We start from the raw sequence: 24,532 nt of genomic DNA on the forward strand, positions 1-24,532 counted from the left end.
TTTGGTTAGGAAACATTAGAAAAAGAAAAAACGAAAAGAAGAAACATGAATATAAAACACGGGTTCAAGTCCCCAAGAGTCATAATTTATAGCTTATGACCTGGAGATAAGAATAACAGGAGTTGATACAGAATTTTGCCAAATAATGCCTCAAAAGCAATTCTGCATGCATTACATTCCGTTAGACATTAAGAAGCAATGACTTTAGATGACAAATAACTAGGATTATCTGATCAAAATGGTCCCTGGTTATGTTTATCCTTGAATTGCTGGCCATTTATCAAAACAAAATCTCGTGTAGCTGAGTTTTCCACAACAGAAGTTAAAATGAGAAGAAAGATATCAACTCCCAAGTCCAGACACTTTTTGAGTTTTTATCCAAGAAACATTTGGTACCTTAATAATAAGGCGAAAAACAAAAGTTCACCATAATGGAGCTTCAGTAACTATCCTTTATGGACGAGTACATTTTGTTCTAAAATTATATCGGAAACAAAAACAAATATGCAGCATGCCAACAGCAGATAGTATCACCTTTATATAGATATTGGAAGATAGAAAGCTTTCATCAATTATTTAGTCAAAGATGAACCCGAAGAAAGTCTTTCACTCCGTGCTTTATCAGCCTTTTCCAAGTAATCTTGATGGGATCGATGCTTTGCTCCTTCAGAGAAACAGAAATTTGTTAGATTTAGCTAAAATGTTTATTGAAATTACAGGACAGGAAACCACGTCTATTTATTTATTGATTCTTACTACTTTGATGGAAAAACAGTTCTATAAAACATAGAAGGAATGCAAGAACCAAAGCTTGTGCAGGTATAGATAGAAATTTTAAAGTAAATGAATTGGCAAATTTATAAAAATAAATTAAAAAAAATAAAGCACCCAGTCCCCTTGGGAAAACACATAAGAACAATTCTATACATTAAAACCAGAAGCTCCATATCGATTTTTTTTTTTGATAAGCAGAAGCTCCATATCAATTTTATTCCCTTTAAAGTAAATTGGAAGCTCTTTTTCTTCAACCAGGAGTCAATATTTCAATCCTCTAACATTATAAACCAAGTAAAAGTTCAATTAACTTGCTAACCTCCCACAATATAGAAAAATGTATAACGTATTAGGTAATGATCATCCAATCAGATCCACTTTAATATTTTGTCTCATGGATAATCCATGCAGAATGCTAGTTCATGCACTTAGCGAAGGAAAGAGGATAATTTGCTGCTTCAACGCTTCGTCTTCTACCAACTAAAACAAAAACACCCGTGTGGAGGAAAGGGGCTGTACGGGTCCATTTATAGACTCATCACACAAAATAAATAAATAAAAAGGCAAAGGTTCATTTGTAGTATTCAAGCACATTTTGTGCACAACTACTTGGTAGAGCATTGACCAAAAAAAATCCTGAAGCTCCCCAGCAGTTAGTTGCCCTTGAATGAATTCCCAATGCTCACCAAAAGAAGAGGCCTGGTTAGGTACAGGCCCATTGTTCTTCCTCCATAGATTCCAATTCTACATGATCTCCCATCGAATACCATACAATTGTTCGACAAAATTTGAAGAGAGATCCAGAGAAGGTGGACTGAATAGAATTCAAGCACATTTTGCATATAACTACTTGGTTGAGCATTGACAAAAAGAATCCGGAAGGTCTACCCAGAAGTTAGATGCAATTGAAGGACTTCCCAGTGCTTACCATCAACGTCAACATAAAAATCATTGTAGAAAAAATATCCACTTGCTCCAGAATTTGTACAACACAAAGTGCTGCTAGTTGGGCATAAAATCTGGAGATTAATAATCTCATTGACTGGCAACTGGAGATAATGGTGCTCACAGCAATAAGAGTCTGTCATTTTGTATATGTGACGATGCTGTTAACATATTGTACAGGAGATATAACAAACGCTACATGTCCTATTAATAAGATATTGATTTGCCTAGCATGGGTCAGCATTAACTCAAAGTTAAGAACATCCCTTAAATGGAATTTGGGGGGACTGAGGGAAGGAGATTAAATAGCTCTTTTAATCCCTATTAAGAAAGATTAAAACAAAATTGTACGGGACTGTTCTGTTACACTATTTTATGTTGACTTTTAGAGTTTTCTCTCTGACCACAACAATTGATATCTCTCTAGTGACCTAAAAATTAAATTCTTCTAAGTTCTTTATTCTATGAAGAAAAGGTTCAGTGATACCTGTGTTACATGGACTCTCCTATCACCCCCTTAACATAGTATTGAACGACATGACAGGTATGGGTATGGGATATGTGTCAAACACATGTATCCAAATCATACAGCCATTACCCTTCACATGTGATGATAAAAGAAGTAAAAACTCAAATTTGATCGCAAAGAACAGTTTCCTATCTCTAACAATAAACTCCTTTTATTCCATATGCCATTTAATTTAAATCATAACTTTCCTCAAGTAAAACAGCATCAGACATAATACCATTTATATAATATATATAATATTTAAATGTGTAGTATATATCTACAACTTTTGGACACGTCACCCGTGACTTAAGATTTGGGATTCAAGGAGGTTCGACACTTGGACACACTCGCACCCAATACTCGTAACATATCTTGAGTCTTGACACCACTTTGAAAGGATATGATTGCCCTAACAAAATGTGACACAGGACAGCCTATAGTTCTTGTATTCAAAGGCTGAACATTGATAAATGAATTGCTAGACCCAATGGATCAAAGTATGAGATATAGGATAGGGTTCATTATCAACATATTTAATCCTTTGGTTCATGTTTTGCTAACTCAAAGAGATCGAGCAGTACAGTAGCAGAACAAATATTCCACAAAATAGATAGGAAATAGAGATAGAAATACCATCCTCCACAACGATTTGATTGAGATCACCAGTTTTCAACAGAAGAGTTCCACAATCATATCTTGACCAAGAAAACTCTTCATCCAACTAATGTTTTCTACAGCAAAAGCCTTTTTTCTTTTTTTTCTTTTTTTTTCCTGATAAGTAATAATAAATTAAAAAAGGCGTTTAATAGGGGAACGCGTCCCATAGACATTAGAGAAACCGGGGTCTAAGGCCCCAAAGAATCCAAAAAAGAAATTAAATCATCAGAAAAGGAACAAGAACTTCTGTTCACATAACTAAAGAGAGAACGAATAATAAAAAGTTTCAGTGTCGCTGTAGACGACTCCTTCCCTTCAAACATTCTATTATTTCTCTCCTTCCAAATGCACCACCAAATACAATGTGGTACAGATCTCCAATAATCACGAACACTCCTACTCACACGACAACCTCTCCAAGCATGAATCAACTCCTTAGTAGAACATGGCATTACCCAGCACATGCCAAATAGCCCAAGAATAAGATTCCAGCAATCGTGCGCTACAGAGCAATGCATTAGGAGATGATCGACTAACTCCCCATTCTGCTTACAGCAAAAGCCTTGTTATCAACACTAAAAGCCCTAAGGACTCACGTAAATATTCTAAAACTTGTCCCACTCAATATTCTAACTAAATGGGACTCAAATTACATCAAAGTATAAAGTTCCAAAGCTACTAATGGAAATTAGATTGTGTAGATAGTGGGTTCTTCATACAGTAAAACAGGTAATAAATGATAGGAATATTACAATACAATTTGAGGGATCCAAAAAGTGATTCTGGTAGAAGGAGAAGAACTAGACCAACTAAAGGAATTTATGGTGAAGGTAGGAATGTTTTGTGCAAGATAGTGAATAGGCTAAGGTGGTTGTGATACTCAATTGCTTGAGTTCTACCTTCAATGCTCCACCATGTCCGTATTTGTAGCCTCAGGTTTTTCAGTTATTAGCCAATGGTTCGTGGCCCAGTTAGTTATTAACCAATACCTAAAATTCTTAGGCTTTTATGGACCTGTTGTACTTTTGCCACCTAAAGTGTCAAGTCCCTTCTACTTATCAAAAAAAAAAAAGTGTCAAGTCCCTTCTACTGCTCCACCTCAGTGAGCCAGCGACGCATTAAATGGACACAACAAGTAATTAATGTAATTTGGCTATTGGACAGCAATGTAGATGAGCATTAATGATCCAGTTATATCATTAATTGTAATGTTAAGGGTCTCTATCAAGTACATGTTTCACCGTTCCCTTGGTTGGGCCCACTATTCGAGGCATGCTCTAACTTCTCGTCCTACATTACAAAATCCTTCTATCCCAATGGAGATTAAGTTGGTTACCGAGGTAGGGCTCCTACCCGCTCTCTTCAGACAACAACAACTTGTGTGTGGTTTTCTGGTAGTTCGTCTCTTTCGAGGTTAGCTACCCTTGATGTGCTTCTGGGACTTCCAAGACTCGAGGCTTGGCCTTCACGATTGACCTTGCTCTATCGCAAATCATAGAACAGAATCCAAGAACAAGTACGGGTACTAACCTTGCTCTATTGCAGACCGTAGTACAGAATCCAAGAACCTATACTTGTTCTTGGATTTTGGTAGTCAAACCCATCACTCCCATAGTTGGGGCAAATGCTCGAACTATAATTGGGGCACGTTGAGAATGTAAGATTGTTGCGTAGTGCTAGGGTTTTACGATCCATGGCAATGTTTAGGGATCTAGTGGTGCCTCGCGATTCGGTGGGCCTGCACATTCTGTTGTTGAGTTGAGTTCCTCCACTCAAACCTTTGTGACTACTTAGGGTGAGTTTACACCTACTTTGGAAGATGTGTCTCATCTGTTGAGGTTGGGAGGGAGCAGTCCCAGGCCCTTTGTTTTGGACGATGTTAATAAGGCGTTGGTGCAATCGTTAATGGAGGATTTGGATAAGACAAAAATATTTGGGTTGTTGTTTGGACCCAAGGCCGTTAGATATGAAGCTAGAGGGTAAGGGGCGAAGAAAAGTACTATAGGGGCATGGGTAAGTTAACTTTTTTAAGGATATTTAACTTCCACAAAAGGATTTGAATGATGAGGACAGGGCGAAGGTTGTAGGTCATATGGTTAGGCCTGCTTCAGACTTGGCAGCCTATCTTTTGTGTTAGCTATCATGCCATGTTTTAGAGGGCACTCCTGAAGACAACGAACCTTGAGTCTAACACTTTGGGTAAAAATAAACCTCGAAGGTCGAACCTCGAGTCTCAAAACAAAGAGCCAAATAAACCAAGAAGGCCAAGCCTCGAGTCTTGGAAGCCCCAAAAGCACGTGAAGGAAAGCCAACCTCGAAAGAGATAAAATTCCCAAAAAACCACATAGAAGGTGGTGTTGTCTAAAGAGTGCAGGTAGGAGCCCTCCCTTAGAAACCAACATAAGCTCCATTGGGATACTTTGAAGGATTTTGAATTGGAGGATGATAAGCTAGAGCATGCCTCAGATAGTGGGCCCAACCAAGGGAATGGTGAAACACGTGCTAGACAAAGAACCTTAACATCATAAAGTTGGACCACTAATGCTCTATCCAATAGCCGAATTATATTAATCAGTTGTTGTGTCCATTTAATGCATTGACGCATCGTTGGTGCACTGAGGTGGAACAGTATAACGGACTTGACACTTTAGGTGGCAAAAGTACAATAGCTCCTTAGAAGACTAAGAATATTAGGTATTGGTTAAAACCTAACTGGATCTTGAACCACTAAGTAATGACCTGAGGCTATAAATACATACATGGTGGAGCATTGAAGGCATAACTCAAGCAATTGATAATCACAACCACCACCTTAGCCTATTACACAAAACATTCCTACCTTCACCATAAATTTCTTTGATTGATCTACTTCTTATTCTTCTACTAGAATCACTCTCTAGATCCCTCAAATCGTATTGTGATATTCCCATCCTTTATTACCTATTTTATCGTACGAAGAACCCACTACCTACAATTCCAACTTAAGAAATGACTACTAACGCAACTCAAAGTAGGATTCCTGATTTTAGGAACTTCAAAAAAACATAAACTCCAAAATACAGAACTTTTGAAAATACACAATTTGTCATGTATAGAAGTTCCTAAGCCTAACCATTAGTAAACCTAATTAGAAAATTACTGAAGAACCCCATACTGAAACAATTCATGCATCAAACTGCTTGGGATTTGTTTTCCTCTTTTTGCTACTTATACTCTGTTCCCACGGGGTTGGATAATGTTCACCCTTGAACATAAGCTAAAGGTAAGAAATAAGCTAATTCCTCTAGACTTGTACCAATATCGTATTGGCTTAGGCTTTGTTTGGAGCTATTTTATTTGTGTTTGCTAGTTTGTATTTTGAGTGGCAAACTGGTGTTGATTCTATGCTAAAAGCAATTCAAATCTGCCTTCGGAAAGAATGAACTCTAATGGCCTTTTGATAAATTTGTGACCTGTTTAAATGGTGGATCTCAATGCTTTTTGAACAATGAGATATTTAAAATATGCTGAATCTCAATGCTTCTTGAACAAAGTAATTGAGTGTCATACCAATATACCATCGAATGTTCTATCTTTCAAGAAGTAACTTGTTAAGAAACTGAAATTTTATTGATGCCAAAAAAATTCATAATTTATTAATTCAAATTTGGTTGTGAAATAATCTTCTTACTTTTCTTATTTAAAATATGGTTTTGATTATGTCTTGACAATTGGATCACACAAATCTGCTGGAGCTTCTACAATTACCTCTTATAATTCCTTTGTTCATCATCGCATTGTTTCCCCCTGCCACTTGAGAAACTTTCATTATTTTTATAAGTACAATTTCATTAAAATCACTCGAAGGGGAGCACACCCGAGGAACAGTGGCATAGGAAAAACACTACACCCTCACACTATCTTTACAAAGTTGGACTTGGAATTTAATGTATTTATCATTTGTCATATCTAAAAGAACCCTCTACACAAATAACCACTTTCTCAACTTGTCTCCAAAAGAACCAAAGCCATCATTGAAACCATTCACTGATTTATCAAATTTAGAGAGATTTTTTTAACCTATGAAACTCTTCCTTAATTTCAAGAAGTTCTGTAAAAACATCATCTTCGGAAATCCCCAGAGTTTCAAGAAAAATTAGTTCAAAACACAACAAAAACAGCCACTCATCATCATCATCCTTGCCTTAATCCCATTTGAATGGGGTCGGCCACATGAATTCTCTCACTCCAATCTTTTCTATTACATGGCATTTCACCTACTATATTTAACTTTTAAAGTCATTTTTAATAACCTCATCCCATGTTATTTTCTAGTCACCCTCTCCATCTCTTACCTTCTATTACAACACAAACAGCCACTAAGGAATTTAACTGAACACGAGGTGTGCACAAAAAGAATGAGATCCATTTTCTCCTACAGCTGACACATGAAAGGCTATAATTCTTATATTCTAGGGTTGAACTACAGAGAAATTGTTAGGTTAACAAATTAAAATTTATATATATATATATATATATAGGCTTGGGGTTTATAAATCAAAGCCTTTGGTTCAGGTTTGGGAAATGTAAAGAGCAGACAAAAAGACATCAACTTTTGTAAAACCCTATCAATTGTTGTTCACTATATTCTTATTTTGGTTGGCATTGTTCGCTATACTCTCTTTTACACAGTTTGCTATAAAACCATAGGAATTTACAATGTTCGGCATACCAATTTAAAAACTCCGTACATTGTTTCATTATACTACTTAATATATACCTAATATATTAAACTACTTGTGTATATGGCATTGCTCACCAAACAATGACCCTCAAAAAAATATACCTAATATATTAAACTACTTGTGTATATGGTTGCTGGGCATAGTTTTCCTCTTCTTGTTGCTCCTGCGTCAGTGTCACAAAACCCTTTAAGAAAATGAACTAGCAAGTCAAATTGATTATGGAGCTATAGTAACTCGTAGAAAGTAATAAATTGATTATGATATGCCACAAGCACATCAACCTATTTTGTTTCTTTGCCATTGCATTCCAAAACAACAATATCAACATAAAACTCAACTACCTACAAATTGATTAAGACCTCTCTGAATCACTGTTATGAATTAATCCCTTTCGTATCAACACTAATACCACTCGTTAGGAATTAATCCGCCCAAGATCACACACACAAGTATGCAATGACAAGAAGGAAAAATAAGATGGAAATAACCTATGTTATATAACTTATATGGACTCTTCAAATGTAGCAAAGTACCCGTGTCGGATACGTATTGCTCGAACATGGGTATGGGATATGTGTCCAACACTTCTGGTTAGACATGTACTTAAAATGCATATCCAATCATTCAATTATATTATATTATTACTTTCAAATGAGTTAAATGGCTATATAGAACATTGTATTACATAAAAACATTACTTTACTCTAGAAAATAAATAAAATAGTTAAATAAAATGAATATTTAGCCGTGTTCATGTGTCCTTCTGTTTGGAGATTTGACACGTCCGACGCATGGATGCATAACCGTATCCGACACACGTGCCCGAGTCCATGTACCATAGGAAATAACACACTCAACTAATAACAAGGTTTACACACGGATGAAGAACCACTCACTTTTATTACAAAACAGAAAAGATTACAACACTCAACGGATTACCAAGAGGTATTCCACTCACTCACTACAAGAAGACACTCTCTTCTTACAAAATATACTCGCTCTTGGACCTCAATCTTTTCTCTCACTCTATCTCACACTCAACTTATGTTCTTCACACCTTTTACAAAAGCAGAACCGGGATCTAAGGACCCAAAGAATCCAAAAAATTAAATAAGTCATTGGAAGAGGAGCAAAAACTCCTCTTCACGTAACTACCATGCACCTCTATTTATAGGCAACTCTTTGCCGACTTGAGACACCAACCTTGTAGATGGCATAGGCTATTCTATTAGTTCTCTATTACTTTCCTTAAGCTTTAAGTTTGCTCACTGCCTTATACAATTCACCTTATCCACTACTTTCCCTTGTACCATTCAAAACATGACATAACCTCACCGCCATTGACTCACCATCGACTAATCAAACAAATCACTCAACCAATAACATCAGCACACGCATGACACGACACACACCAATCAGATTCACACATGTCATCTTGCCACATCATTCAACCAATTAAATTTGAGCCACTTCTAACAAATCTCCACCTTGACTCAAGCAAGGTTCGTAGTCCAGTGTAACGGAATCGAGCCTATATTACGGTTACATAATGGAATCAGTTATCACAGTCGTGAATTTTTTTTGATCTCGCACATTAGCTCCAAAATGCACCCATACACATCTTTTAACAACATAATCTGATAAAAATAAAATTTTAGTAATTTTTATTGAATTTTTAAAGACCATTCAACATAAGTAACAACCTATTTATAATTTAAAGTTGTGATCCAATTATATATATATATATATATATATATATATATTTTTTTTTTTTTTTGATAAGTAATGATCCAATTATATTTTTAACATGTTAATGAACAATAATAAATTTAATTATTAAAATGAAGATTCATACTGGGTGTTGATTGTCCCAATTTAAAAATTAATTTTTACTGCATTTAATGTTTTTATTGAATTTTTAAGAACATGGAACACATGCAATTATTTATTTATGAACTTTAAGGCACTTCGAGTTTTGTTTTGGCAGGAAATCTTCGGTTCTTCAAGGCTTAGATTAAAAGGTGGAATGGAGGTGTTTGGGAATTTAGAGTGGAGGAAGAATATGGCCCTTGTTGAGATCGCAGAAATCGATAGGTTGGAATGTTTAGGCGGTATTATCGAGGCTTAGAGGTGTCGTAGGGTGGCGTGTCAAGCGGAGTTTGCTGAGATTGCTTCTTTGGAGGAGATTTCGTGGCATCAAAAGTCACGGGCGCTATGGCTCAAAGAAGGTGACCGCAATACAAAATTCTTTCATAGGTTGGCTAATGCTCACAGGAGGGGTAAATGGATAATTATATTGGGCGGATTCGTGTTGATGGTGTGGATCTATATAGGGAGGAGGAAGTGTGCAGAGGGATTGTTTTGTACTATTAGAGACGTTACACTGAGACATACAGTTAGAGACCGAGACTTGGTGGCCTGCATTTGGACTCAATTTCAAAGTTGGACAGTGAGGTATGGAGGTTCCTTTCTCCGAGGAGGAAGTGTTGAAGGCGCTAAAGAGTTGTAATGCAGACAAAGCCCCGGGTCTGAATGGTTTCACTATGAGGTTCGTGTTGGAGAGTTGGGATGTGGTCAGGGGTGAGGTGATGGGGACATTCCAGGAGTTTTATTCTTTTGGGCGGTTCGAGAAATCCTTAAATACTGCTTTTATTGCTCTTATTCCTAAGAAAAGTGGAGCCACTTATGTGAAGGATTTTAGAGCTATTAGCTTGGTGGGTTGTTTGTATAAGCTGATAGCTAAAGTCCTTGCATCGAGGTTGAGGGATGTGTTGATGGAGTTATTTCATAATCTCAAAATGCTTTCATTGGTGGTCGGCGGATACTGGATTCAGCCCTTGTGGCCAGTGAGTGCTTTCATTGGTGGTCGGCGGATACTGGATTCAGCCCTTATGGCCAGTGAGCAAGGTTGAGTAGCGGTATTCCAGGTGTTCTTTGTAAGCTTGATATTGAGAAAGCTTATGATCATGTGAGTAGAGATTTTTGCTTTATATGTTGGAGTGGCTGGGATTTGTGGAGAGGTGGAAAAGGTGGATCAAGTTCTGCATTTCATCAGTGAGATTCGCGGTGCTTGTGAACGAGCCTCCGTCCGAATTTTTTTGGCAGTTCGCGAGGGTTGAGACAGGGGAATCCTCTTTCTCCTTTTTGGTTCATTAGTGTTATGGAGGGTCTTAGCAGATTGATTAGGAGGGCTGTGGATTTGGGATTTATTAGGGGCTTCAGGGTGGACAGAGACTCGTATCATCAGATTAAGGTTTTCCATTTGTTATTTACAGATGATACTTTGGTCTTCTGTGATGCAGATGTGTCCGAGAAGAGATACTTGAGATGTGTTCCAGTTTGCTTTCTGGCTGTATCTGGACTAAAAGTGAATGTGGGGAAGAGCTCCTTAGTTCCTGTAGGGGAGGTGCATAACATTGCCAAGCTTGCAACGGTGCTTGGGTGTAAGATCTCCTCTTTCCCTATTTCTTATTTGGGCTTGCCTTTGCGTTATCCGTCGAGAAGGGTGGGGGGCTGGGACCCTGTGGTTGCGAGGTTTGAGAAAAGACTTGCTGGGTAGAAAAAGCAATATCTTTCGAAAGAAAGGAAGGTCACCCTTATGAAGAGCACATTGGCGAGTTTTCCCACATACTTTCTCTCTCTTTTTCAGATTCCGACCACCTTAGAGTAAAGGATTGAAACATTTCAACGGAACTTCCTTTGGGGTAGGGTGGGGGATGAGTTTCAGTACCATATTCTTCGTTGGGAGCAGGTGTGCAGACCTATTCAGTTAGGTGGTTTGGGTATTAGAAGGGTGATCCCTTTTAATAAGGCTCTCCTAGGGAAGTGGCTTTGGAAGTTTGGAGGGGAGCGACATTGGTTATGGAGGAGGGTCATCTCTTGCCGATTTGGGGAGGAAAGAGGTAGGTGGTGCTCTTGTGCAGTCAGATCTCCTGCTGGTGTTGGGGTTTGGAAGTTTATTCGGAAAGGCTGGGATGAATTTTTGAAACACATCAAATTCAAAGTTCGAGATGGCAGGGACACTCAGTTTTGGGTGGACATTTGGTGTGGTGAGCGTCTGTTAGCTTGTTCCTTTCTTAGGCTCTTCAGCATTTCCGTGGACAAACATGCTTTGGTAGCTGACTGTTATCGGCTAGATAGCGGAAGGATTACTTCGGGATATGCATTTTCGGCGACATTTTCAAGATTGGGAATTGGACGATGTTTCTTAGACACACTGGATGGTGGAGGCCCGGATTGCCTTTATTGGGTGCCTTCTACTCAGGGTAGATTTGAGGTTCGGTCCTTGTTCTGTTGCCTCTCAGGGGTTAATTTTCCTTGGAAGACAATGTGGCGTTTGAAGGCTCTCCTTAAAGCGGCATTTTTTGTTTGGACTGCAGCTTGGGGCAAGATTATAACACTTGACAACCTTAGAAGGAGAAGGAAGATTACAGTTAATTGGTGTTGCAGGTACAAAAAGAATGGTTTGCATTGCCCTGTGGCTCACAATTGCTGTTGTATGATCTTTGGCTTGTTTGGCATGCAGTGGGTTATGCCCCGGACGGCGAGGACTCTTGGAGAGGGGGTGGGGTGAGTTCACACGCTCGCCTTTTTTGGAGGGTAGCTCCCTATGTGTTTGGTGGTGCATTTGGAATGAAAGAAATAGTAGATCTTTTGATGGAGAGGAGTCTCCCATAGGTGTTTTGAAATTTCTTATTATTATTTTTATTTTTTGTTGGGGTAGGAGATTGTTGACTTTCTAGCCTCTTTGGGTCCTTAGGATCCCTCTTTTGGCTTTGGCTTCGGCCTCTGTGTATTATTGGGACGCGTTCCCCTTTTAAACGCTTTCTATACTACTTTACTTATAAAAAAAAAATTAAAAAAAAAAATTAGAATTCATATCATATATATAATATGTGATAATTCAAAAATAAAAATTTTAAAATGGTATTTTTTTACATATAAACTAAATATGCTTATTCTTTATATTTAAATTTTCTCTTATATTCAATTCTTGTTATTTGTTCTTACAGGTATGTTATGTTACTTAAATATTAAATAGTAAAGTAACTAGTATAATTACAAAGGTGTTTAGTGATCAGGTGATGTTTGGCTTGGTGATAAATGGTAGGCATTGTCAAAAATGTGCTAACTATTACCTAATTAAATATTTTAGTACTGAATGTAAAGCAACAAAAGCGGCTAGCTTTGGTGGTAGCAGTGGGTAACTCATATTATCGGAGCTTGGTTCAAGCCACTTAGACTACAATTATTTTGTTAAAAACACAAAAATGTTGGTTGGGAGTGGGTCGGTTCGGGTTCGGCCCATTACTTATAAAGTGGGCGGTTCGACCAAAAACTGGCCGGTTCGGATGTGAATCCATACACCATCCGGTAAATCGGAGTGTAACCAAATTGGACCCATCGAAAACCGATCTAAACAGGCCGGTAATGCCGAACTGGCCAGTTCGGCGAACCATGGACTCAAGATCTCTACCATCACACTCAGTCACCTAGTAAATCCCGAGTTCAAATAACTTGCAACCTTTGGAAGAATCCTCGTATAACCAAACCAAACCTAACATTTCGTCTCTTCTGGAATGAAGGTTTGTGTTGTTGTCATTGTCAAGACTTCATCCTTCACTTGTCGCCCGTGATCCTCCACCACTCTAGTAGATCTTGAAACGGACTTACACACTCTCTCTCTAACAGCTCCACCCAACAAAGTATTCCCCAACACGACATACAAATTACCAACCTTCTTTCCAATAAGTATGATACGTGGATCTGTTCTAACCTTCACCAGTCCGTGCTTTGCTTTAAACCAACAACCTCTCGACCACCAAGGCGCCCAAAGAAATCACGTTCCTTACCAATCCATTTGCGGTCTTGATGTTGATTGTCCCTATTTCCAAAACTTCACAAGAAGAATTATCCCCCATAAAGACTTTACCAACTACTGGCTCGTAGGAGGTAAACCACTCTCTATAAGGACACACATGTTGGGAACAAGCAAAATCAAGTATCCACTCTTCGGCTTCTTTCTCTCTGTCAACAATTAAAAGGCCTTCAAGAACATCATCATCTTAATTAATTGCCTTAGACACAGCAGCAGTACTGGACTCTCTTTCCCTCCTTTTAGGGCAATCCCGTATCAAGTGTCCCTTTTCTCCACAAAAGTAACATGCCCGCTCTATAATCGGCTTCCTGTTTCTTGCAGCTCCACCTTTCTAGTTATTCTGCCTTCCTTGCTTTCTTTCAAACTTCTTCCTTACTCCAGCAACAAGAGCTTGTAACCAGGGATGCACAAAAGAACTGGAACCGTGGAACCATGAGAATCGGAACTGTTTTTTCCTGTTCTCACGGTTCTGGTCTCGGTTCTAAAAATTTGGAACCGTGACTTACGATTCCGGTTCCGATTCCAGACCCGTGTAACCGAGTCAGAACTGGAACCATAGTTGTCAAAGGCACCAGAGGCGCGCGCTTGAGGCTCAAGGCGCCTCCAGGCGCCATCTCAGCGCCTCTAGTACCTTAAGGCGCATGGGTTGCATAAGGCGAGCGCCTTTTCTCTATAGGCGAAAGGCTAAAGGCGATCTAAAGGCGCGCCTGATGGAAGTTGTAATATTTTAACTGTTTTCTTTTGTAACTTTTGTTTGTTTATTGACTTTATTGATTTGTTATATTATTTTATTGTTCCTATTATATTACTTTTGTTAAGTTACATTGTTACCACGTTAAAAAAACAAAAAAAAAGGAGAACAAACACCAAAACAAAGAAGAGTCGAAGACAGAGGTCACAGAGGCGACGACTTGGACAACAGTTACACTCGGTCTCGGTCCTCACTCCTCTCGGATCTGCGTCGGATCTGCCAGATCTGCGCCGTTGGCGACTCTGCAGATAAGTTCTCCAACTTCTCCTTCTCTCTCTTCTTCTTCTCTCCTCCTTCTCTTCTCGGATCTGTGACCTGTCTCAGTTTTTTTTTTTTTTTTTCTTTTCTTCTTCTTTTCTTCTCTCGGCCGACTGTTGAGTCGAGTTTGGCAGTTTTTTTTTTTATTCTTCTTCTTTTTTTTCTCTATTTTTTTATTTTATTTTTTTTCTTGAGTCTGGACTTTGTTTAAAGAAACTTTTTGCTTTTTGATGCTCTCCTCGTTTTTATAGATTAATTCATATATTAAGTTTTCTTTTATTTGGGAATTGATGACCAAATAAGATCACATGTTTTTTTTTTTTTTTTTTTTTTTTTTTTTTTTTTTTTTTTTTTTTTTTTATGAAAAGAAATTGTTATATATGAATGGAATTGATGAAGGGGCCGGGGAGAGGAGAGTGGAGACTCTGGACTGTGACAGATTTATTATGTTGCTATTTTAATCTTAAAATAACAGTTGCTAAACTTGCTATTTTATTTTTTATTTTTTTTTTTGATTGTTGTAGCCTGTATGTAACAGATAGAATGTAATTCTTTTTCTTGGTCACCCAAAAAAAAAAAAAAAAATATTGAAATCATAGGTATTTAATTGATTTTCTTGTAAAATTTGCAGAGGAATACAAAGCTTCTAATATATACAGAATTTACATAACACCAAAATACCAAATACAGAGAGATAGACCGATAGAGAGAAGAAGTTGTCCAGTTAACAACTTAACACCAAATTGAAGTCAAATTTATTAACATCAAACTTAAGTTACTTAACACTGAAATACTGAATCCATAAAAATTAGCTCCAAACCGATCTATCAGCTATCTCCACGTAGAGAGTGACTGTGAGTCTGTGACGGATCTATTTCCCAATTTAAGCCAACACATTCTGCAGTTACTTTGCTTAATCACAATTACAGCCAAATTGTATGCCTGTATTTGTTCCATTGAATCATTCTAACATATTAAAATGAAATAATTAGTGAAGTGTACTCTAAAGTCTAAATTATAAAAGACAATCGCAAATTGTAAATAGCAACTGTTTACTGTTATATTATTTTCATATAAAATAATTAGGTTGTATTATTGAAAGTATGTTTAGTTGTTATAGTTATAGAATGAATCATGGTGCTTATAGTTATAGAAAATTAGATTGATTTGCAGCTTACATAATTTCTATTGAATTTGATTGTAGTTTGAACTTTAAAAGATGCCTAGTGAAGGTTCAAGAAAGGATCCGACATGGAATTACTCACATTTGGAGAATCCGAAAGATACAAATGCCGTCACTTGTAACTTCTGTGCAAAAGTTACAAAAGGAGGTATTTATCGGGCTAAGCAACACTTAGCTGGAGGATATAGAAATGTGAGTGCATGCACAAGATGCCCATCTAGTGTTAGAGAAGAAATCAAAGAGTACATGAGTAAGAAAAAGGAAGAAAAAGAACAAATGAATTTGTTACCTAGTGATGAGATTAATTTCACAGATGGAGAGGATGAGGATGATGTCATGGAAGTTAGCAATCGGGGAAAAAGGGTAGCTAGTGCAGGTAGTGCTAGTGTCAATTCCTCAAAGATGCAAAAGCAAAAGGGACCGATTGATTTATATTTCACTCCCAGACCGGAAATTGGGGTACAAAAAAGAGAGGGGGGAAAACAGACAACCATTAATGATGCATGCAAGAAAGAGTTGAGAGGAAGAGCGTGTGCTGCTTTTGCAAGGTGGATGTACGATGCAGGAATTGCATTCAATGCTGTTAAGTATGATAGCTTTGCCGAGGTTGTTGAAGCAATTGGACATATGGTCCTGGCATGAAACCACCTACTTATCATGAGGTGAGAGTTCCTTTGCTTAGGAAGGAATTGGATAATACCAATGCTTTAATGAATGACCATAGAGAGGAGTGGTCAAAATTTGGATGCTCATTAATGGCAGATGGGTGGACAGACAAGAGAGGGAGAACATTGCTTAATTTCCTAGTAAATAGTCCAAAGGGAACCATGTTTATTGAATCGATAGATACTTCTTCTTTTTTAAAGGATGGTGCAAAGATGTTTGACTTACTTAATAAATTTGTGAACCGCATTGGAGTAACAAATATCGTCCAAGTCGTCACAGATAGTGAATCAAACAATAAGTCTACCGATAAGAATGTTCAATGTTTATAACTTTTAGAGTATGTAAATTCTTTACAAATATATAATTTAAATCTTTTTTGATTTACTCATTCTTTTTATATCATTTTTTTTTTTTTTCCGTTTGGTTTCAAATAGGGAGGATGTTAGAGAAAGAACACCCACATTCGTATTGGACACCATGTGCTGCTCATTGCTTAGACTTGATGTTGGAAGACATTGGGAAAATACCGTCCATCTCTAGAACAATGCAGAAGGCAGTGGAGTTGAATAGTTATATCTATATGCGTCCAAAGTTGTTAAACATTATGAGGAACTTTACTCATAAAAAGGAGTTGCTTAGGCTCGCTAAGACTCGATTTGCTACATGTTTCACCACATTATCAAGTATTCACAAGCAAAAGAATAACTTGAGAATGATGTTTACTTCAGAAGAATGGAATCGTAGTAAATGGGCGAAAGAGGAAGCCGGTAAAAGAGTTGCTTCTTATGTTTTGATGCCTTCCTTTTGGAACAACATTGTCTTTAGCCTTAAGGTTTCCGGTCCTCTTATTCTGGTTTTGAGATTAGTTGATGGCGAGAAAAAGCCTCCCATGGGATACATTTATGCGACTATGGATAGGGCTAAAGAAGCCATTGCAAAATCATTTGGGGAAGTAGAAGAAAATACAAGGATATTTTTGAAATAATTAATAAGAGGTGGAATGTTCAACTTCATCGCCCTTTGCATGCAGCAGGTTATTATTTGAACCCAGAATACTTTGATTCAAATCCGAAAATTGAAGAAGATGAAGAGATTGCAAAGGGTTTGTATGCATGCATTGCAAGGTTAATCCCGGATATCAAAGACCAAGACAAAATTACTGAGGAGCTGTCCTTATATTCTAAAGCTGAGGGCCTCTTTGGTAATCCCTTTGCTATTAGACAGAGAAATACACGAGGACCAGGTAAAGTGGTAAAGTATATTAAGTTAGTATAGCTAAGTGTTAAAATTGTTTTGACACTAGAGTCGATAGAAAGATGAAGCTAAAGTTGCTAACATCATTATTAATTTTTTTTAATAGCTAATTGGTGGGAAGCTTATGGCAAGTCAACAAAACTTCTCCAAAAGTTTGCTATAAAGGTTTTAAGCCTTACTTGCAGTTCTTCTGGTTGTGAACGAAATTGGAGCATGTTTGAGCATGTAAGTATATACTATCTACTAACTAGGTTTGTAATTTAATTGTTAAAAGTTAAAATTTTAATTTTTTATACTTACTAGTTAAAGTTGAATTTATTGCAGCTTCATAACAAGAAAAGAAATAGGCTCACTCAAACAACTTTGAATGATTTAGTGTTCATCAAATATAATAGAGCATTGAGGCGTCGATATAATATTCGTGACACTCTTGATCCCATTTTACTCGATGACATTGATGAGAGCAACGAGTGGTTGACGGGGAGGATGGATGATTCTGATGCAGAACATGATCTAGTCTATGAAGATGATTCCTTGACATGGGGTGATGTTGCTAATTTTGCTGGTATTGGAGAGCCTAGCAGGCCACAACGGTCTACTAGATCAAAATCTAGTTCTAGTTCACGGTTACCAACAAAGAGAGCAGGAAGTTCTTCAGTTCGACTTGTGGATGAGGATGAGGATGAGGCAGATTCAGATGAGATGGAAGAAGATCCTGAGAATTATGAATCATTAAGTGACGATCAAAATGATGTTATGCTTATTGATGACGAGGATGATATTTAGATTCGTTGGTGTTGTCTTCTTAGGAAGAAATGATATCTATGTTTGTTTTAGTTTTATTTCATAATTCTCTCCTAGTTGACTTTTGGATCTTTATGTTAGTATGTTTGATTATTCACTGTTGAACTTAAGTACTTGATTTAGTTGGCTTTGACATCTTTATGTTGAATATTGAACTTAAGTAATTCATTTAGTTCATTTTTGCATCTTTATATATACTATTGCATCTTTATGTTAATATGTTTGATTATTTATATATACTTTATTAGGTGGGTTTTGTTTTTTTTTTTTTTTCAACGTGCGCCTTGCTTCAATCGAGCGCGCGCCTCGCCTTGTGCCTTGCGCCTTAGGCTCCAAGAGGCATTTACGCTTTTGTGCGCCTTGAGCCTTTAACAACTATGACCGGAACCGTATATATATATATATATTATATTTAATTATATTATATTACTAAGTAAGTTTGTCTGCCATATATATTTAATTGTATAGTCGCAACAATGAGTCAATTTTAATCATTACATTCCTCACCCAAGTGACTTGGTCCTTGGAAACCACAAAAAAGTTTTAAACCTACCTAACCTCTCATCTCCTCTTTGTGAAGCTGAAGCCGCCTCCTCCCATCTTTTTTCTCTCTCTTTTGTTTTTTTTTTTTTTTTTTTTTTTTCCAGATGAAAAACCTCTCATCTCTTCACCAAATGGTGAAGCCGCCGCCTCCTCCCATCTTTTTCTTTTTTTTGTTTTCCGATAAAAAACCTCTCATATTGCCTTTGGTGAAGCCGCCGCCTCCCATCTTCTGTATTAGTATCCTCTATTCAACTTTGATTAGTTGTTCATTGGTGATTCCAGCCTCTTATTTTCTCAGAAACACACACCATCGTGACGCCATCTTCATCATCTTCCTCAGTCAACGGTTCCGTAGAGCCGAACTGGAACCGAACCAGTTCTACGGTTCGGTTCCAATCTATACGGTTCCGGTTTTAAGAAACCATTGTGAATGGTTCCAGTTCCGGTTCGGAACCATAAGGAACCGAACCGTGTGCACCCTTGCTTGTGACTGCCCGGGTAATTCTGTCATTTTCCCCATTCATCTTCTCACTCGAGAATAAAGCACTCTTCACCTGCTCCATTGTCACGGTATCTCTCCTATAAAGCAAAGTACTGAACAAATGCTTATGAGTGGAGCGTACTGATGTCAATAAAATGACAGTTTTATCCTCGTCACTTATTTTAACACCAACGTTAGTTAAGTCACAAATAATCTTGTTGAACTCACTGAGGTGGTCATGCAAATCCACACCGTCTTTTTTGCGAAAAGAGTACAACTCTTGCTTCAAGATTAGCCGATTGGTGAGATTCTTTCCTATATAGAGATCTTCCAATTTCTTCCGCATACCCGCTGCAGAAGTTACTCCAATAACATCGTACACAACATCATCAGAGTCAACTGAATCGTACTCACCGCCTTCGAGTTGATCTTGTCCCACTTCTTATTGTCCATTCCCGTTGGTTTCTCATCCAACGCCTCATCTAAACCTTGTTGAATTAACAAGTTTCGCATCCGCACTTGCCAGAGACTGAAGTTCTTCCTTCCATCAAATTTCTCAACCACATAATTTAAGTCTGCTATAGCCATAGCTCTGATACCACTTGTTATGAATTAATCCCTTTCGTATCAACACTGATACCACTCGTTAGGAATTAATCCGCCCAATATCACACACACAAGTATGCAATGACAACAAGGAAAAATAAGTTGGAAATAACACAATCAACTAATAACAAGGTTTACACATAGAAGAAGAACCACTCACTTCTATTATAGAACAGAAAAGAATCAAAGATTACAACACTCAACAGATTACCAAGAGGTATTCCACACTCACTCACTAAAAGAAGACACTCTCTTCTTACAAAATACACTTGCTCTTGGCCCTCAATCTTTTCTCTTACTCTGTCTCACACTCAACTTCTATTCTTCACACCTTTTTTACTAACATGCATATCTATTTATAGGCAACTTTTTGCCGACTTGAGACACCAACCTTGTAGCTGGCATAAGCTATTCTATTACTTTCCGTAAGCTTTAAGTTTTCTCACTGCCTTGTACAATTCACTGCCAGCGCATTCCTTATCCACTACTTTCCCTTGTACCATTCAAAACATGACATAACCTCACCGCCATTGACTCACCATTGACTAATCAAACATATCACTCAACCAATAACATCAGCACACAAATGACACAACACACACCAATCAGAATCAGACATGTCACCTTGCCACATCATTCAACCAATTAAATTTGAGCCACTATCACATCCGCTATTTTGGTATCCACGTCATTTTGGGCATTGCTTTGATATTTAACTGGAGACCATCAGGTTCTCAGTATCTTCTTCTCCTTCATAGAGGAAAATTTAGAGTTCGAGTCACCAACGGGACAAAGGGTGCATATTTGACTTACCCAAAAATAATAATAATAATTGTAATACAGTTCTGTTAGTCCTTTAACGATTTGAAGGTGGAACTAAGTAGAAAATAATTAATGAATCATGTGTGTTTCTTTACTAGTTATGAGAAGTAGAGAAGAAGAAAAAAATTTGTTGTTAGCAAACCAACCTTAAACACTAATAACATCAAGCTGCCTAAGTGTAAAAGGGCATTGAATTTCTTGACTATTGGTGACAAACAAGTTACTAAGAATTCCTCCCAATTCCCACCATCTATGTGATCTAATCATAGAATCCCAACAGGACCACCTAACCTTGAGAAATAAGAAACTATGACAAACATGCTGTTTGACTATATCAATCGACTCGATATGGAAGAATGCGGGCAAGCCAGAGTCTACCGTAGACTCAAATGGGGGATTTCCTTGAAGCCCTAAGTGCTCTTTATATAGCCTTCAAGTCTAGGTAGTTATTTAGGTAACTACCCATGTTCATAGCCATGTCCTACTAAAAATCAGCCATGTTTGTCCACTCTTGCTTGTGCGTTCAGCCATCCATTCCATGGCCGCCATATGTCTTCCACGTAAGCCCGCTAATTACATCTACTTGAGCCCACTTTCATCATTATGCAAGTTATTTTTGTGCTTGTAATCTTCGTTTGACATGTGTCCAGACCAATACTTGTAGCCCATTCTTGTAGCAAAAAACCAGACCATGGTCCATGATTTTTAGCAACCAACTAGACCATCTTGCAGCCCATATTCCTTAAAAAATTGTTGCCAAGTGTCAAGCTGTTCTAGTGCTTCAGCCAGCTATGATTCACTCTTGTAACTGCCCATGTGTCGCTTCCCATTCCTCCCCGTCATAGCCCATGTGGCAGGTCATTATTAGCTTATTCTTAGGTCCATGCATAGCCTATTAATTTGCCTACATCACTGCTTATGTGGCTGCCCATGTGGCTGTCACATTTATGTGCAAACAATGCTTTACAAAAACCAATCAAGCGATTGTCATATGTTTGACTACATCAATCTACTAGATAAGGAAGAATGCAGGCGTGCCAGAGTCTACCGTAGACTCAACGAAAGATGTCAAACACTGCATCCCTATACTTCGGCAAGTGGCCAAAAGATCGGACAATTGTTAAAGGAAAGGATTACGCCTCTCTTGGGGTTCTAATGCCTTAGAGCAGGACTTTTGAGATTGCAAATTGATAATGATGACCAATTGAGAGCTACTCTAAACTAAGGAAATGAAGTGCGGAATTAAAGTGCAAGTAAAGTAAGGAATTGAAATGACACAAATGGAAATGAATTGTATAGAAAAGCCAAATGGAAAGGACCTGGATTGAATTAGATGGCAATAATACAATAAAATTGTTACTTTTTGTAACAATTATGTTTCACTTTGTGCCTAACTTGAGATTTCCCATTATGCTTCATTTGGATAACTCAAGTCTGAAATCACACCACATCCTAACGCTATCAGAAATTTCGACATTTGCTCACAGTCTTATTACAAAGAAAGCAAGCAAGGACAAGTAAAACGAAATTTCCCATTTCAAGCACTCCTAATCTCAGCCAATTACTTGTCTCAAGACACAATTAAGCAGGATCATCGTTTCTAGGATCCAAGTAACAGAAAAAATGGAAACAATCCATAATTTCAAAGTCTTTTCTTTGTTTAACTTCCCAAGTCAACCCAATATAGCCTCAAAGGAAATAGGAAATCCTATTAAGAGTTGTTTTATAAGACAGATAGATATATATATACACACACAAAGATAGATACATACATACATACAAACATACATATATATACATACACATAGAGAGAGAGTGAGAGACGAACCACGGTTCATGAGATACCATGGAATAGCGAAGACGACGCTGATGATGGCGATCCCAGCAAAAACGTGCTTCTTCTCGCCACTGTAGAGGTAGCGATCGATTCGTCCTCTGAACCCACTAGTCTTGCTCTCGTTTCCCATTTCTTCCCTTTCTGCGACACCAAAAACCCCCTCTCTCTTACTTCGACCTAAAACCCCTTATTTTCTTATTAACTATTGTAGGGGTGGAGCACGATTGAATTAGTTCTGGGTGAGTCAAAAAAAAAAAAAAAGTTTTTTAATATTTTACGGGACCCTTTCACGTTTTATAATTTTATTTACTATTTTTGAGGTTCTAATAAATTATTCTTTGTTCCTAAATTTTGTCATTCTTGAAGGCTTAATTTGGAGTGATGGAATAGGGTGGAATGGTCATTCTATTTCACTTTCTCATTCTTTTCTCTCACTTGGTGTACCACTTTGAAAGTGGAATGACCATTCCTCTTTTGGAATGATGAAATGACCATTCTATTCTCACTAAATTAAAGTAATAAAATGCAAAGACCAAAAAAACCTATATGCATTCTTCGCACTTTCTCTCTCTACTCTCTGTACACCCCCTCTTGCTCTCTCTCCTCTTTCTTTCTTCACATCTGTACACCCTCTCCTCCCTCTCTTCATATATGCATATCTGTACACCCTCTCTCTCTCTCTCCTCTTTCTCTCTTCACACTTCACTGTATACCATGGATTATATATATATATATATATATATCGCTCTTTATTTGCCTTTTTCGCTCTACAATTTGTTCTCACCAAAACCGTCTTGCCATGGGATGAAAAAAAAAAAAAAAAAAGAGGAGGGTTCGAAGAATGGAATAGATGAAAAACTAAAAATAGAAAAGAATAAAAGAGGTTCACCGGCGTTTGGTTACTGGATTATGCCGTCTGCACTGTTGCTAGTTGCTCTCTTTCTTTATGGTTTTTTTTTTGCTCCGCTCTATCCACTGATTCACTTATATATATATATATATATATATATATATATATATATGTATGTGTGTGTATATTTAAATTGATATACGAAGTATATGTTTAAATATACACACACATACATACATATATATATATATATTTAAACACTCCTATAACATCACACACCAACTGTCCCATACCATTTTTAGTCAATGGCCCAAGCATCTATTGGTATAATTTAGTTTTATTATATGATAAGAATATGTTTTAATATAGTAACTGATATATTATAAGAATATATTTTAATATAATTGGTATATTACAAGCAAAGAAAAATTGAAGAAATTAATTTACAAATCATTTCATTCTAACTTTTTATTTGATCTAACCAAACAATAGTTATTCCATTCTTACATCATTCCCATTTGCATTCCATTCCTGCCTCTTTCCATTCCTGCGCACCAAACTAGGCCGAAATGACCACCACAAATATTTTAGGGATAAAAAGATTAAAAAAAGTCGTTAACATGAGAATTGAATGAGATTACGAAACATAGAGGAGTGTATGTGACAAATCTCATATGAGGTAAATAAAATTTATCCTAAATTAATTTATTCAAAATACTCCTAATGTAATACTATATTGAAGTAACAAAATCAACTTTCATCATCTTTCTAAGAAGAAAAAAAGTAATTTAAATCTTGATTTCTAAACAGTTTTTTTTTTTTATCAAAAAGGAAAAAATAATCATTACATCTTACATTCATTACAAAATAATAATAATAATCATTGTATCTTACATTTTGATAAATGTTAGCATGTAAATTCTAAATCTTTAGTTTGAAAAAAAACAAAAACAAATAAACAAAAACAAAAAATAAAATAAAATAAAAT

General features: G+C 37.1%; 1 protein-coding gene across 1 annotated transcript; it reads right to left on the reverse strand.

The window, feature by feature from the left end:
* Window positions 1–342: 342 nt before the first annotated feature.
* LOC132281291 (uncharacterized) lies at window positions 343–22,897 on the reverse strand. Its single transcript, XM_059783008.1, has 2 exons — window positions 22,686–22,897; window positions 343–664 (listed from the first exon to the last, which is right to left on the reverse strand). Exons 1-2 carry the CDS (start codon window positions 22,822–22,824, stop codon window positions 573–575), a joined length of 231 nt encoding a protein of 76 aa, XP_059638991.1. The 5' UTR covers window positions 22,825–22,897; the 3' UTR covers window positions 343–572.
* Window positions 22,898–24,532: the final 1,635 nt, after the last annotated feature.

Source organism: Cornus florida, unplaced genomic scaffold (genome assembly GCF_030987335.1).
Source record: "Cornus florida cultivar Cherokee Brave unplaced genomic scaffold, ASM3098733v1 CherokeeBrave_3.0.0_Hap2_Chr11, whole genome shotgun sequence".
NCBI lineage: Eukaryota > Viridiplantae > Streptophyta > Magnoliopsida > Cornales > Cornaceae > Cornus > Cornus florida.

Excerpts from the sequence above, each read along its gene's own strand:
- LOC132281291 (XM_059783008.1), bottom strand. The coding sequence starts at position 22,824 with ATGGGAAACGAGAGCAAGACTAGTGGGTTCAGAGGACGAATCGATCGC. Across the intron at positions 665-22,685 it reads ATGGTATCTCATGAACCGTG|GAGCAAAGCATCGATCCCAT; the intron begins GTTCGTCTCTCA and ends GTTTCTCTGAAG.